We start from the raw sequence: 16,872 nt of genomic DNA on the forward strand, positions 1-16,872 counted from the left end.
TTTTTATACGGTCCTCCCATGTTGCCCTATCTATGCTTTCGATTATCTTATTTTGGAAATCTATTCGCACATCCGGTTTCTGTAGGTTCTCAATTTTGATTCTTGATTTTTGATTAAAATTTGTATCTTTTTGATTTTTGAAGATCAAATACAAGAACGTACATTTGATATTGGTGTTTGGGTACAGGCCTACCGGAATCAATATTCTGTGTCTAATCGAGAGTCCTTAGCTTTATATCCTATCTAAGTCCTGTATTGTGGAAAATTCTGAACATTTAACCTACTCCTGCAATTTATGAAGCTATGGGTTTTAATTAAATATAAGATATAAAATTGATACTCTGAATAAAGGAAAATGAATATTCGAAAATAATTCGTTTTTCCTTGGGTGCTTAGGTTTGTAGATCTGCTAACGGAAATAGTATTATTGGCAGAAAAACATCAGGAAACATAAAGGGGAAAAATAGTGATAAAATCTATTTTTTTAAATTAAGAATAATTGGGTCAAAATTATGTGCAGAGTTATTCTGAAATAGTTTCCAGAATTGGTTTAGCGGAATATTTTCTTTACTTCTGGAACATTTAAACAAATGTGTTCGTCTTTATATTTATGATTCTTATATAATTACTAGCATCATTGTTCGCGCGTTACACGCGCGGATAGTTCTGCCCTTTATTAGAAAAATAATTTTTGATTCAAAATAAAAATTTCGAGTATCTATTTCTGAACGTTTTTGAACATTTAAATTTGTGCTTTAGATATATTTTAGGTAAGTTTTATCAGTTTGTTTTTGAGGTTCTGAAAATATAATATTCCTAAGATTTTTAGAAAAATTCAAAACGATTTTTGAAGATTTCAGAAAAAAATATATATGAAATTTTGAAGAGCATCATTTTATTTTACATGATTTTATCAAATTTGAGAAAAAGTTTGAGTAAGTTTAAAAGATATTTTAAAAATTTAGAAGTTAAATTTGTGGAAATCTTTCAAAGTTATAAGATACACCAAACTCTCGCTTTCAGTTACCCCGTTTTTAGCCTTCCTAGAACTGCTGGCTTACGCAGTTTCTCAGGGGAGTAGCGCGAGAGTAATTTGAAGGCAAACTTCGACACTTGACTAAAAGCGAGAGTTTGGTGTATTTAAAAAGTTTTTGAAAGTTGTAAAATTTCTGATAATGTTTTAAACGGACTCAAATTATTTTTCAATTTTTGTGTAATCTTTTAAAATAAAAAAAGTTTGCTTAAAAATATTTCATATTTTTTTAATATTATAAAATATTCAACATTCTAAAATTAGCAACACAGAAAAATTTTCTAATTCTGAAATGCCCGAATAGAAACATTAACAAAATTTTAAAAATAATTCAACGTTAAATTAAAGAGAATACTTTAAGTTGATGAAATGCTACTTTATTATTTATTATTAATATCATTTTTTAATTCTTGAGTGTCAGGAATTTTCAAATTCGGTAATATTATACATTTTCTGGAATTTTATTACTCTCTAACTTTCCAATTTATGTATTTTTAATTGTTTAAAAAAAATATTCTTCAAATATCTTTTGAAATGTTTTGAAACCATTCTAACTTTTCTTTCAAAATTAATTTTTTTAAATAAAAAATAATAAAGAATTTCCCCGGGGATCTTAAAAAAATTTGTTCATTATATTGAAACCTTTCTAAATCCTTAAAAACTGTATTTTAATTCCTTTTAAAATCAATTTTTTCAAATAAAAATCATTTGAAATTTTCCTAGGAACGTTTAGATAAAACTTTTATTCCTCTAAAATCTTCCAAAATTCTTAAAAACCTACTGATTCTTTTCAAAATGTGCAAAAATTTATGCAAATTTGAAAAATTTTCTTAAAATCTTTTTGATTCTTTGTGATAATATTTTTAATCTTTTAAAATCTTCGAAAATCTTTTTTGTAATATAATAAAAAAATTCTCAGAAATCATACTTTTTTTATTGGTTTTTAACATTTCAAAAACTTGAAAAATATACACTTTTTTATAAAGTTTTCGAAATTTTTAAAAATTTCAAATTATGTTTGGAATTTATTAAAAGCTTTTAAATATCTTATAAAATTCTTCTAATTTTTGGTTAATTCTGAATTGTCCAGCAAATTGCTTAAAAATCTTCTAGATTATTTTTCGATATTTTTGCAAATCTTTTGAAATAAATTAAAATCTTTCTAAATATTCTCTTCGAATGAATTTTTCAAAATAAACAATCGTTTTAAATCTTCCGAGAAATCTGACAAAGCTACATCTTTTTAAAAACAATTTTTAATCTTTTAAAATTTTAAATTGTTTTTTAAATTTGGTGAAAACTTCCAAATATCTTTTAAAATGAAAAAAAAAATTCCTACATTTCTGAAACTGAAACTGAAAAGAGCCATTAAAAGTCATATTCTTGCAGTGTCGCAGCGGATCACGTTTTCGGCAACAATGCTTGCCGGATCGCTATGAAACATATTCTTTTTAAAAAGAGAAGAATATTTTTTAAGCGTTACTTGTTCAAGCTTGAAAATAATGGAAAATATTAGGTTCAGGTCAATTCTATCGAAAACTTACTAACGACCCAACTTTAATTTTATCTTGTTATACTGTGTTATATTGTATAGTAACGAACTTCTAATTATCCCCTTGTATTCAAAGCTATAAGCTTTAATTATACATTGTGCTTGTTAGACAAAAATATACATTAATAATTATTTTGTCGAAATAAATAATAGGACATTCCCAAATAAATAGAGATATAGGAACATCCGTTAATTAAATAAGGATATTTTTTGAAACGTTAGACTCCCTATGAAACTAAAGTTCGCAACGTTTACAACGAAAATTTTTTTTTATAAAAAGCCCGAGACCTAAAATTTTATTTTTTCAAATGGTTCCGTTTAATGTCCAGAAAAGCCCAAAACAGTTTCCTCCCCCTAGCACTCTAGGATCACCCCCAAAATTACCCCCTAAGCACTAAAAAAATCATTAAAAATCCCCTAATTTTGAGACCTAAAGTTTTATCCTTTCAAATGGTTCCAATTAATGACCAAAAAAGCCCAAAACAGTTCCATCCACCAAGCACTCTAGGATCACCCCCAAAATCACCCCCTAAGCACTAAAAAAATCATTAAAAAAACCCTTATTTTGAGACCTAAAATTTTATTTTTTCAATTGCTTCCATTTAATGACCAAAAAAGCTCAAAACAGTTTCATCCCCCTAGCACTCTAGACTCACCCCCAAAATCACCCCCTAATCACTAAAAAATCATTAAAAATCCCCTAATTTTGAGACCTAAAATTTTATTCTTTCAAATGGTTCCATTAAATGTTTCTTGGAATCAAAAACAGTTTCATCCCCCTAACACTTTAGGATCACCCCCAAAATCATCCCCTAAGCACTAAAAAAATTATTAAAAATCCCCTAATTTGGGGACCTAAAATTTTATTCTTTTAGATGGTTCCATTTGATGTCTAAAAAAGCCCAAAACAGTTTCATCCGCCTAGCACTCTAGGATTACCCCCAAAATTACCCCCTAAGCACTAAAAAAAAATTAAAAATCCCCTAATTTTGAGACCTAAAATTTTATTTTTTCAAATGCTTCCATTTAATGACCAAAAAAGCTCAAAACAGTTTAATCCCCCAAGCACTCTAGGATCACCCCTAAAATCACCCCCAAAGCACTAAAATAATCATTAAAAATCCCCTAATTTTGAGACCTAAAATTTTATTCTTTTAGATGGTTCCATTTAATGTCCAAAAAAGCCCAGAACAGTTTCATCCCCTTAGGACTTTGGGATCACCCCCAAAATCACCCCATAAGCACTAAAAAAATCATTAAAATTCCCCTAACTTCCAGACCTAAAATTTTATTATTTCAAATGGTTCCATTTAGTGTTTATTGGAGTCACAAACAGTTTCATCTCCCTAGCACTTTAAGATCACCACCAAAATCATCCCCTAAGTACTAAAAAAATCCTTAAAATTCTTCTAACTTCCGGACCTAAAATTGTATTGTTTTAAATAGTTCCATTTAATGTTTATTGGAATCAAAAACCGTTTTATCTCCCTAGCACTCTAGGATCATCCTCCAAACCATCCCCCAAGCATTAAAAAAATCATTAATAATCCCCTAATTTTGTGACCTAAAATTTTATTGTTTTATATGGTTCCATTTAATGTCCAAAAAAGCCCAACACAGTTTCATCCACCTAGCACTCTAGGATCACCATAGGACGATAGGACTCTAGGATCACCCCCAAAATAACTCCCTAAGCACTAAAAAATCATTAAAAATCCCCTAATTTTGAGACCTAAAAGCTGTTATGAAACAGCTATTCACAGAATTAGTTCAATCAAATCGTACATTTTTTATAAACCAAATGATATACAATAAAAAAAAAGACTTCTAATTGCCAAAAAATAAAATCCCGAATTCAAAAAGATACGGAAATAAAATTTAACGAACTATAAAATTTCCGAATTATACAGATACCATATTATTCAATGTCGCCAAATATTTCAATTCCCGCAAATTATAATTGCAGAGCATAATTAGTTATTTGTTAGATACCTATGAATTAAATTACAAATCAAACAATCAATTTAATTATTCAATAAAGAGCAAATGATAAATTTCTAATTATTTTCGGCAATTTTAAGTTTCGGCAAATTTAAACTTTTAAATTTGGAATATTTCTATGAATTTATTAATTCGCTTATTGTATTGTAATGTGACACTTTATAGTTTTTTATTTGGGGGTGATCTTAGAGTCCTAGGGGGAGGAAACTGTTTTGGGCTTTTTTGGTCATTAAATGGAACCATTTGAAAGAATCAAATTTTAGGTCTCAAAATTAGAGGATTTTTAATGATTTTTTTAATGCCTGGGGGATGATTTTGGGGGTGTTCCTAGAGTGCTAAAGGGATGAAACTGTGTTGGGCTTTTTGGACATTAAATAGAACCATCTAAAATAATAAAATTTTAGGTCTCAAAATTAGGGGATTTTTAATGATTTTCTTAGTGCTTACGAGGTGATTGTGGGGTCGATCCTAGCGCGCGGGGGGGATTAAACTATTTTGGGCCTTTTTGGTCATTAAATGAAACTATTTGAAAAAATAAAATTTTAGGTCTCAAAATAAGGGGTTTTTTAATGATTTTTTAGTGCTTACGGGGTGATTTTGGGGGTGATCCTAGAGTGCTAGGGGGATGAAACTGTTTTGGGTTTTTTTGTCATTAAATGGAACCATTTGAAAGAATAAAATTTTAGGTCTCAAAATTAGGGGATTTTTAATGATTTTTTAGTTATTAGGGGGTGATTTTGGGGGTGAGTCTAGAGTGCTAGGGGGATGAAACTGTTTTGGGCGTTTTGGACATCAATGAAACGATCTAAATTAATAAAATTTTAGGTCGGGAAGTTACGGGAATTTTAATGATTTTTTTAGTGCTTAGGGAGTGATTTTGGAGGGTGATCCTAGAGCCCTAGGGGGATAAAATTGTTTTGGGTTTTTTTGGACATTAAATGGAACTACATAAAGAATACAAATTTTAGGTCTCAAAATTAGGGTATTTTTAATGATTTTTTTAGTGCTTAGGGGGTGATTTTGGGGGTGATCCTTGAGTGCTTGGGGGATGAAACTGTTTTGGGCTTTTTTGGTCATTAAATGGAATCATTTGAAAGAATAAAATTTTAGGTCTCGAGCTTTTTATAACAAAAATCTTTTCGTTGCCGTAAACGTTGCGAACTTCAGTTTCATAGACTCCCTCCCATTTTTGTATGGATTCGTAAGATTTTATATTTTTTTTACTCAATAATAATATCCCTGTAGGCACGAAAGAACCTAATTGGAGTGACTTAGGACGTTTTTAAACCGTTCTTCTGATGTTTTTTAACGCGTGTGCCCACTGGGATATGTAAAATGTATCAATTATTTTCACTATAAATAACAGTTCCAGAGATTTCAAATGATTTTCAGTGATTGGAAAGTTTTTAAACAGATTTCGTGGGATCTATAGGCATTTCAAAGCACTACGAAGTATGTGAAGGTATGACATTTTTTACGGAATCTACAATGATTTCAAAAGCCTTTTAGAGCTTTATGAGATCTCGAGGCATTTAAAAGTGTTTTAAGGGATCAGAACGGTTTTAGGTGTTTTCAACAGATAACAAAGTATTAGAAGAGGTTTCAAATGTTTAAAAAAGATTTTATAAGATTTTAAGGGACTTCAAGGAATTTAATCAGATATTTGGAGACTGTACTGCATTTTAAATAATTTCTAGAAATTTAAAGATATCACGAAATATTTCAAAGTAAATCACGGAAAGGGGTGCACATAAATGGTGAAATGTATGAAGCGCTTAAAACTTACCAATGACCAACAATGTTACGGTTTTGAGGTTTATAAATGCACTTTGTGAATTTTCTAAAGTAAAGTGGTGTAGCAACGACGTAAAGTACGCAGGAAGCCGACTGACAGCTGTTGGTGCTGAAATCTCAACCGTACTTAATCGTACTACGAAAATGCACTATCGATTAAAGTTTAATCTGTTTTGGCAAGAATTTTAAATTAGAATAAAAAACTCAATTTGTGATTATCTTTTTTAAAAATATTTTTTTGATAAGTCTGAATGATTGGCGAATGCCAATAATAATCGGATATAGCGCATAACGTAGACTCGTATCGATTAGGTAAGTAGACTCTGTACGCGCTTTATAGAACACTAATATTACTTGCATGTCCAGAATCTAAAATGCCTTCTTTATACTCTATGAAGAGAGAGTAGGGTGTACAATACTCACCTTATTTACACGATTCTACATAATGCGCCATTTATTATCGTTTATTCTCAGCGAGTTCACAGCGGCATCCTTTTATCACTTCTCACAATTTTCCTATTCCGACACCACGTTTATTGAAGTGATTCAGTTGCATTCATCAATTATCATTCCCGACAAAGACAGATGCGACTTTTACCGACAGTGCATTTTCGTAGTACGACCAAGTAAGGTTAAATTGCAAGCGTTATTAGCTGTCCATCGGTTTCCTGCGCACTTGACGTCGTTGTTACTCCATTTTTTTAGCAGCTAAAGGATTTTCTTTGAAAAACCAGACTTACCCCTCCTACAGCCATCATGAAACCCCTTTCGTGGTCTAGAAAATTTTCAAAGGGCATTTTTAAAACTTGAAAACCGAATTGTTGTCGTTCGTTGGTAAATTTGTAAAGCTTCATCGATTTAGCCATTTTTCTGGATTTTGGAGGATTTTAAGGAATCACTCTCTAAACCTGTGAAATCTCTCTAATTGTCATTGAAATTTCACTGATTGAAATTACTGGAAATAGGTCACTGACAATCAGTAAAAAGTTACTTATTTATTCAGTGAAATACACACATTTGGATGTTGACGGCACTTCAGTTACTTCAGCACACTTACAGCCGGAAAATTAAAAATATTATTTCATTAAGAAATTATTTTTGTTACTTGAGTAAAAGAATAATAACAACGCTTATTTTAAAACTTAGAGGTTATGTCTAAAATAATTCTCTCTGAAGTTAATAAATTGATCAGTGAATACATCTGAAATCACTGATTAATCAGTAAAATGTCTAACTACTATTCCAATTAGGGAACTTTTCACTGACTCATATTTAGAAAGTAAGAACAGTTTCCACGTATTACAAGGGATATTTTAAGGTCCGTTAAGCTGGCGGGACTAAATAGCAAAAATGGACTATAAACCTATAGGGAATGAAGGGCTCAATTAGTGCTAAGTTAATGCCCCATAGCCAAATTTAATGCTCTTCATTTAAACAAAAAACCGGCGTTCATGCTATCTTACGTTAAGCTAGCCGAACCATACATAGAAATAACAAATTTCTAAACAATTCTTCGCTCTATAATTTAGGGCTCAATTAGGACTCACTCAATGCCCTATTGCCGAATTTAATGCTCCACAATTTCTCGGAAAAACCTGTGGTCATGCTAGCTTAACGTTAAGCTAGCAGGACCACACAGAGAAAAAAATGACCCAGGCAATATTTTTTAGCACAATAATTTAGGGCTCATTTAGGGCTCTCTAATGCCCTATTATAAAGTTGATTTCCCTCATTTTTTTAATCTGCGGTTCTGCTATCGTAGCGTTAAGCTAGCAGAATCGCGGGTTTTTTTCAAAAAATTACAAAGCATTAAATTTGGCAATAAAACATTAAATGCGCCCTAAATCAGCCCTAAGTTATTCTGCAAAGAAATATTGTCTAAGTCCTTTTACTCTATGTGTGGTCCTGCTAGCTTAACGCTGAGCTAGCAGGACCACAGGTTTTCGTTTAAAAATGTGGAACATCAAATTTGGCAATAGGGCATTAAATGGGCCCTGATTTATTGTGCAAAGAAATAATGCGTAAGTCGTTTTTTCTCTGTGTGGTCCTACTAGCTTAACGTTGAAGCGTTTTTTCAGACTTGAAAAAAGCTTTTCTCCAACAATTCTGAATTGTTTGATTTCATATTTTAACCACAGAATATAAATGTGTAAATACAGAAGCAATCAGAGAGCTTTTTTCAAAAAATGGTTTGGTTCTTGTTTTATTCTAGTTAATTGAAAATTGATGCTTTTTATGTACCTGAGAAGTAGTAAATAGCCAACATAAGTGTACTCATGCTACCCGGCGGTAGGGAGATGCCACCCCGGGCCCGTTAGCTCGGTAGGCTCCAAGGCAGGCTCCCCACTGCGAGCATGCGACTAATTTTGTTTACCTAGCGTGAATGCCTTTCATTGTTCTCAGATTGAAACATGTCACAATAACTGAAGTTATAAAGGTATGATACGATTAAATTAAAATTAGCTAAATGAACTTCGTGATATAATTTTAGAAATATGGAAAAAAAATCATAAAAATCGGTTAATATTTACACTAAATTTGTCCGAGAAAATCCATTGCCGGACCACTTTGCAGCGTAATCAAAGTGCGATAACTTTTGAAGTTATTAACCGATTTTTTTATATATTTTTTTAATGTTCTTTTCATAATTCAGAAAATCTAACGCTGCCTATTAAAATTCGCTAATAAATATTTTACTAAACTGTCCATTTTTCTTAATCGGCTCTCATTTTCTAACCATGGAAAGATCGAGCGCCGCAATCCAATACACGCCCGAATCACAGGCAGTCAAGTACCCCCCTTGGGTTTAACCCAAGGGGGATACTTGACTTCCGGTCATGCGGGAGGTTGCATACTTCATGCGAGAGATTAAGAACCGGTTGAGAAAAATTAAAATGTGTTAAAATGTTAGTAAATTAAATTTTAATTAGTTGAATCAATTTCCTAATCTGATTTTAAACAAATGAAAAGAAAGTTGATGATAATCGGCTAATATCTTTAATAGGAGTTGTCAGTTCTTATAATGTTGCAAGTACTTAAAGATATGCTTAATTACTCGTAATATTAACCAATTTCCATAAACTTTTTTTTCATTTTCTTAAAATTATATCAGGAAAATGATTCAGATGATTAGAATTCAATTGAGCCATGTCTTTATGGTTTTAGTTATTAAAACAGCCTTAAATCTCATGACAATGAAAGGGACATCATGGCAGGGGGTTGTCGAGTGGGTGGAACCGGGCCGGCATCCCCCTCGGGGGTTGCTCGGCCCGGGGTGGCTTCACCCGACTGCGGTGGGGCCAGTTTTCGTCGGCAGTAGTTTGGGAATCGCTGCTCTAGACTCTAGAGCAGCGATTGTCAAACTACTAGGCTGCCGGTAGGGCCGCCACCGTCAAATTTTTCTCATAATACGTAAACTCAAGGGGGGACACTTGACTGCCTGTGATGCGGGAATATCCTGGCTTGCCGCGCTCGGCCTTCCCATTGTTAGAAATTTAAGAGTCGATTAGGAAAAATGGAAAATTTAGTAAAATATTCATTAGCGAATTTTAATAGGCAGCGTTAGATTTTCTGGGTTTTGACGAGAACATTAGAAAAAGATAGAAAAGAATCGGCTAATAACTTCAAAAGCACTTTTGTTACGCTGCAAAGTGGTCCAGTAATGGATTTTCTCGTACAAATTTAGTGGAAATATTAACTCATTTTTATGAACTTTTTTTCATATTTCTAAAATTATATCACGAAATTGAATTATAGTCCCATGCTCACAGCGGGGACCCTGCTTTGGAGCCGGCGGTAGGGGGATGCCACCCCGGGCCCGATAGCTCGGTAGGTTCCAAGGCAGGCTCTCCGCTGCGGGCATGCGACTACATTTGTTTACCTATCATGAATGCATTTCATTGTTCTGAGATTGAGAACTGTTGCAATAACTAAAGTTATAAAGTTATGACACAATTAAATTTAAATGAGCTGAATGAATTTCATGATCTAATTTTAGAAATATGGAGAAATGTTCATTAAGATTGGTTAATATTTACACTAAATTTGTCCGAGAATATCCATTACTAGATCACTGGGGAATCGCTGGTCTATAACAGCAATTTCCAAACTTTTTTCGCTCTTTCTGGGGAGCGGTAGGGCCGTCACCCTCAAATTTTTTTATAATTTTTAATTCCAATGGGGGACACTGGACTGCCTCTGACGCAGGCGTGTGTTGGCTTGCCGAGGTCGACCTTCCTATTGTTAGATAATTGGAGCGTATTAAGAAAAATGAAAAATGTAGTAAAATATTCATCAAAGAATTTTAATAGGCAGCGTTAAATTTTCTGAATTATGATGAGAACATTAAAAAAATATAGTAAAAAATCGGTTAATAACTTCAAAAGTTATTGCGCTTTTGTTACACTGCAAAGTTGTTCAGTAATCGATTTTCTGGGAAAAATTTAGTGAAAATATTAACCGATTTTTATTTACTTTTTTGCATATTTCTAAAATTATTGTACAATGGAAATCATTTAACTAATTTAAATTTAATTGTTGCATACGTTTATAACTTCAATTATTGTAATAGGTCTTAATCTCAGAACAATGAAAGGTATTCATGCTAGGAAAACAAAAGTAGTCGCATGCTCGCACTTGACTGAAAGCGAGAGCTTGGTGTAATTTTAATAATGTAGGCTGGATTTGCAAACATAAATAATAATTCATTCATAATACTGACTTTTAACTGATTTATAAATCAGCTCGTGTTAAAATTCTTTCTTTAACAATAAATTTATTTTCTGTGTTTCTGTACTTTCACTGTAAAACCTGCAATTCTTATTTAACTCTACTTCAGATTAAAAAAAAAGAAAAAAACCAAATAGAGTTGAACTGAAACTTTCGAAGAATAAATCGCTGTTTAGAATTCTCCTTCAAAATTCGGATTGAATAAAAATGGGTCCGTTTGCTTCGATTTTATTAATCATAATGAAGGTTTGATACATTTTGAGTTAGGCCCTTCAAAGAGTACATCCTTGTTTAAAGGAAAAGGCCACTTTTTCACTTTAATTAATCTTATTTTAGTTTAAAAATATAATAATAAAAATATTTTTGCTTGCATACAGTCTACAGCCACAGAGAAAGTCTATATGGGATAGAAACCAGTATGAAACTATAAAAATGGTCTAACCGGGATGGTTTGACGAAGTGACGCGGAACCTTGTAGACCGTAAGCCCACACAGTAAATGAGAACGTGATATGGATAATGCAAATTTTCACCTGAGATGTTCGACTTATGATAAGCAACGTAAAAATGGGTGCCTTGCAACTCGGAGTGGATGCGTTTACCGGTGGCGACCTGCAAAAGGTGTCAATTTTGACAGTTAACTAACGTGATTCGGATAAGGTTAAAAATTGGGATACATGTAGGGGATGACATTAGAAATAGCACCTGTGAATTGTCAAGCACTTACCTAGATGCAAAAGTGTTGTCAGGCGGCTTCAAAGTCACCGGAAATTTCTTGAAATTGATTTTACAGGAAAAAGTTTTAAACAAAAGTTGCCCCACTCTCAAGAATGATTATTTTCATTATTATATCATTTTTTGATCAAATTGAAACATATAGAGAAAACATCGATTAGAGAAATATCATAACAATATTCCCATTTGGATAAAAAGTTTCTTATTATTGTTAGAGTATACCAGTAAAGGAGTATCTCTTCTAAAAATTTTCGAAAAAATGACTTGTAAAGAAAAACAACTTTTTATTGTTATGGTATTTTTTTAATCGAAGGTTTCTCTAAATGTAACAATTTTATGAAAAATGATATAATAATGAAAATATGTATTTCTGACAGTGGGCCAACTTTTGTATAAAACTTTCTCCTGTAAAATCAATTTCAAGAAATTTCACCTGAATTTCCGGCGACTTTGGAGCCGTCTGACGGCATTTTTGCATCAAGGTAAATGCCTGACAATGCGCAGGTTCTATTTCTAATATCCTCCCTTACATGTAAACCAATTTTTTTCCTTATCCGAGTCAAGTTAGTTAACTGTGAATATTGACACCTTTGTCATCATAAGACGAACATGTCAGGTGAAAATTGGCCTTGTCAGTATCATTTTGCCATTTCCGTTGTGGCCTTAAGATCTATTGTGTCTAGTGAAATGTTCTGAATAAATAACTTAATTCCGAGTTTGATTAAGTTATAATTATGTTTGTCAGAATTCATTAGGTACTTCAAATTCCAACTTTCATTCCAAACCATATAATTGGACTGCATTCAATAAATTGGAATGTTCCAATTTTCAACGTCAAACCTATCTAAATTGATAATATTGGAAACAGATTAGAAATAATAAGAAAGAAAAGAAGATTAAACCGATCAACAAGGATCCAACCCGCAGTCTTTTAAGTCACTTTTACCAACTTTTTTCAAGTCACTCTTTAGTCACTTTTTTAAGAAATCACTTTAATAAATTCAATCTATGTCATTTTAGATTTCATCTAAAAAAGTAGAAACTTTATTTAATCTATGTACTAAATCTTTATTGACATATGGTGTGAAAATGCTATTCCATATCAGATTTCACGTTCCTTCCCTTATTAATTTCTTGATTAAAAATGTATAATCTTTGAGTAGAAATTTCAACTATTTGGTTGAAAGTTTATGCATTTTTGAGAAATTTTTTCTTTTTCGGTAGGAAATTAATCTTCTTCATTGAAAATTATTTTTTTTTTATAGAAAATGAAATTATCAAACTTTACATTTTTCCTCGAGAAATCATCTTTATTGGTTCAAAGTTAAACCACTTTGTTCAAAAATAATAGTTAACTGAATATTAATTATTTGTATGGAAAATTTATCTGATTTTAAATTGTATCTTTAAATTCAAAAATTTAATTAATCTATGGTATGAAAATGTTTATTGATATCAAATTTCACATTTTTTTCTCTATTCTTTTTTTTAATGAATTTCTCTTTTTGTCCCTTATTTAGCAGAAACTTTTCTTTTTCTTGTTTTTTGCTTAAGTGTGAACTGAATTAATAGAAACTAATAAGAAAATCCAACTATTTTTATTTGAAAGTTAATTTTTTTTGTTGAGAAGTTTACTTTTATATTTTTGGTTCAGAATTGATCTTTTTTAGTTGAAAATTTAATTATTTGCATTAAAATTTAATTGTTTTATTGAAAATTCAACTATTTTGTTGAAAGCTCATATTTTTTGTCGAAAATTAAACTACTTTGTTGTACATTCGTCTCTTTGGCTTAAAAATTCAACTATTTGGTTGAAAATGTATGTTTTTGGGTGCAGTTTAATCTTTTTTGAAAGAAATTTCGACCATTTGATTGAAAATTCAGCTATTTGTTTAAAGATTCAACTTCATTGTTGAAAATTCATCTCTTTTGCTCGATAGTGCGACTTTGGTTCTAAATGCAACAGGTTGATTGAAAATTAATTTTTTTCTTAACAGAAAATTTAGCTGCTTTGCTAATCATTCATTTTTCTTGGTGTAAAAAATTCGATTTTTTAGCTTTCAAACTCAACTTTGTTGTTAAAAAATTATCTCGATTGTTAGAAAAGTCATATTTTTTGTTAAAAAAGAATTTTATTTAAATTTATCCCTTTTTTTTGTAAAATTTACACCTTCTTGGCTAAAAATGGAAATGTGTAATTGCCAATTAATAATAATCTGTTTTCGTTAAGGATTTAACTGTTTTGTTAAAAATTAATGTTTTATTCAAAGATGCATCATTTTAATTGGAAGTTCATTCCTTTGATTGAAAATTAAACTATTTTATTAAAAATTCTTTCAATTTTTTTAATCAATTTTTTTAAACCGCAAAGTTACCTAATCCATTTTTTATCGAAAATTTATATCCTTGTCGTAGAAATTCCAACTATTTTGTTGAAAATTTATGCATTGTTCCGAAATTCGTCTTTTTCGATACAAAATTCATCATATTGCTTAAAGATTCGTCTTTATGATTGAAAATTCAACTGTTTAGTGTAAAATTGAACTACTTCGCGGAAAATTTAAGTATTTTGTTGAAAATTCATGTTTTTCGTAAAAAATGAATGCTGTTTTTTTTTTCATCTCGTTTGGTAGAAAATTCATTTTTTTCAGTATTATTTGAGGGTCCAAATATTTTGCTGAATATTTGTCTTTTCTTGTGGAAATATTAACTATTACATCATTCATTGAGAATTTATCTATTTGTTTAAAAAATTGTTTATTTTTTTCAAATTCTTCTTTTAATTGAAAATTAATGGTATTAACTTAAAACTAACTATTCCACTTTTCGTTGAAAAATCATCTTTTCAGTAGAAAATAGAACTATTTCGTTGATAATTCATATGTTTTATCGAAAATTCGTGTATTTAGTAGAAAATTAATCTTCTTGGTGGAAAATTCATCTATTTGGTTAAGAATTCATCTAAGATGATGAATTTGCAATAATTCTAGTTGAAAATTTGTGAATTTAAAGCATTTCATATTCAATACAGTATGTCCACTACATTAATTTTATTTAAAAGAAGTTATTTAAAAGAAGAACAGTAGTCACTTTTAGTTACTTTTTAGCTTCAATTAGTAACTCTTTACACTTTTTGCAAGTATATTAGCTTGTGTGAGCCCAGCTCATATTATTCCTTTAAAAAGACAGTCTGCCCTTTTTCCAAAAATCGATTTTATAAAATGTACAGATTTGTGTAGTAAATATAGTGAAACTATGCGACCGGGCCGGTTTGGGGGCTGGAGGAGGTGAGGAATTACCCAGATAGAGTGCAGTTTGGTAGAAAATCCTTTTGTTTGTTCACACCTGAGTGATCGCAGTTCACCCCGCGCAGGTCCTTTTACTCCTATTTGCAGCGTGGCGTCAATTCTCGGAAGGACTATATTAGGGGCGCACTATCTTTAGGGTTCACTGTATATTTGTAATTATTATAGAAGGTACTATTTAGTTATAAAGTGTTATTGAAATAATGTATTTTTGGTATATTTTCGAAGAAAAAAAAGTGAATCGCATTTTAGTTATAATTTTTTATTAGTATTTAGTCGATTGTTTAAACAATTGACGTTAAAAAAGGTTGAAAATTTCAAAAGTCCACCATTTTGTTTTATGTTTTCTCATGCGAATTATCCTAGTTCACACGATAGCTACAAGATTATATTTCATTAATTTCACAACTTTTTCTGTTTCCATGGGTCAGTGAAAATGGCAAACTGCCCCCTTAAAGATTCTTTACAACTCTATATTTGTTTCATTATTGAATCTGTTACAATTATCAATACATCATTTCTAATTGATTTGATCATTTAAGTTACAAATTGATTCAATTTGAGCCTGACTATACATCAAGACCATCCTTATTTCTTACACCTTTTTCTATATAGTAAGTTGAGAACCAGCCTGCCCCGAGAACAATAAAAATCTCTTTAACCGACCATTGTTAGGAAATTCTAATAATTTGAACAATTCGAGTCAAGATCAGTGAAACTAGATTAAACTAAATGAAAGTAAAACTCACCTAATCGCGATGTACCTCCAGACAGCCAATGTTAAGGTGAGGGCGATGCTGATGGTATGCAAAACGTTGGCAAAGTGCATATGAAATAGGACAAAGACTGCCCATCCGTAAGGGAACATTTTGTGTTCCGGAAGAACAAGGTACACATATGTGGCGAATGGAATATATTCCACCATGACCAGCATATCTGCACTAGCTAGGCCAGTGAGAATCCTGTTAATGGGTGCAACCGCCATGTCCTTTCGGGTCAGTACCACAATATTCAGGATATTAGCCACTGTTCCAAACACACATACCACAAGCGCCACATAGCCGTGATAAGCTTTGTAGGAAATTGCGAGATCTCTTGCCATCCCATTACAATAACAATCAGTGTCGGTTGTTCCAATGTCCTCACCTGTCCCGTTTCCATACCCCAAGTTCGCCATGTAATCCATGTCCTCGTCTGTTATATTAAATTTTCGGAAAATCTCCGTAAAATTTTTTACTCGATACATCCTTGACACGCTCTTCATCAATAATCGTAGATGTGACACTGAAGAATTAGTCTTGATGTTAGGTAAAACGTACTTTGAATTCACGTGATGGATCATTTAGTTTTCATTGATCTTACACGGATGATAAAGTTAGATCACTTGAGGTACACTGCATCTTGCTTGAGGGAAATTCTGAAGTTTTGAAGGGTCCCTTGACTGAACGAAACCATGGTTTAATATCTGTATAAAGAAATTCTTTAAAGGGATAAGAATTATTTTCAGGAAAATGGAATACGACCTTTAAAGGTCTTATTGCCATCCGATTCTTTTAATTACGTACTTGAAAGATTTTTGGAAGCTTCTAAAAATCTTAAAATGTTTCAACAAAGCTCCTGCTCAACAAAATGTTTGGCTCACAGCCCTCTATCATCTATCTACTTTCTTTCCTTTTTATTTATTTATCAGAAAATTTCCCTTTTACGTTGGGATTTTTCATTTTC

At 31.5% G+C, this 16,872-nt stretch overlaps 1 protein-coding gene across 1 annotated transcript in view; it reads right to left on the reverse strand.

Annotated features, from left to right (window-relative positions):
• Positions 1–16,419, reverse strand: part of LOC117180375 (sex peptide receptor) — a 42,437-nt gene extending 26,018 nt beyond the window's left edge. Inside the window, exon 1 of the mRNA XM_033372849.1 lies at positions 15,897–16,419. Within this exon, the coding sequence (XP_033228740.1) occupies positions 15,897–16,411 (515 nt within the window). The 5' untranslated portion in view covers positions 16,412–16,419. The remainder of the gene's footprint in view (positions 1–15,896) is intronic.
• Between the last annotated feature and the right edge of the window lie 453 nt (positions 16,420–16,872).

This window comes from Belonocnema kinseyi, chromosome 9 (assembly GCF_010883055.1).
Source record: "Belonocnema kinseyi isolate 2016_QV_RU_SX_M_011 chromosome 9, B_treatae_v1, whole genome shotgun sequence".
NCBI classification, from domain to species: Eukaryota; Metazoa; Arthropoda; class Insecta; order Hymenoptera; family Cynipidae; genus Belonocnema; species Belonocnema kinseyi.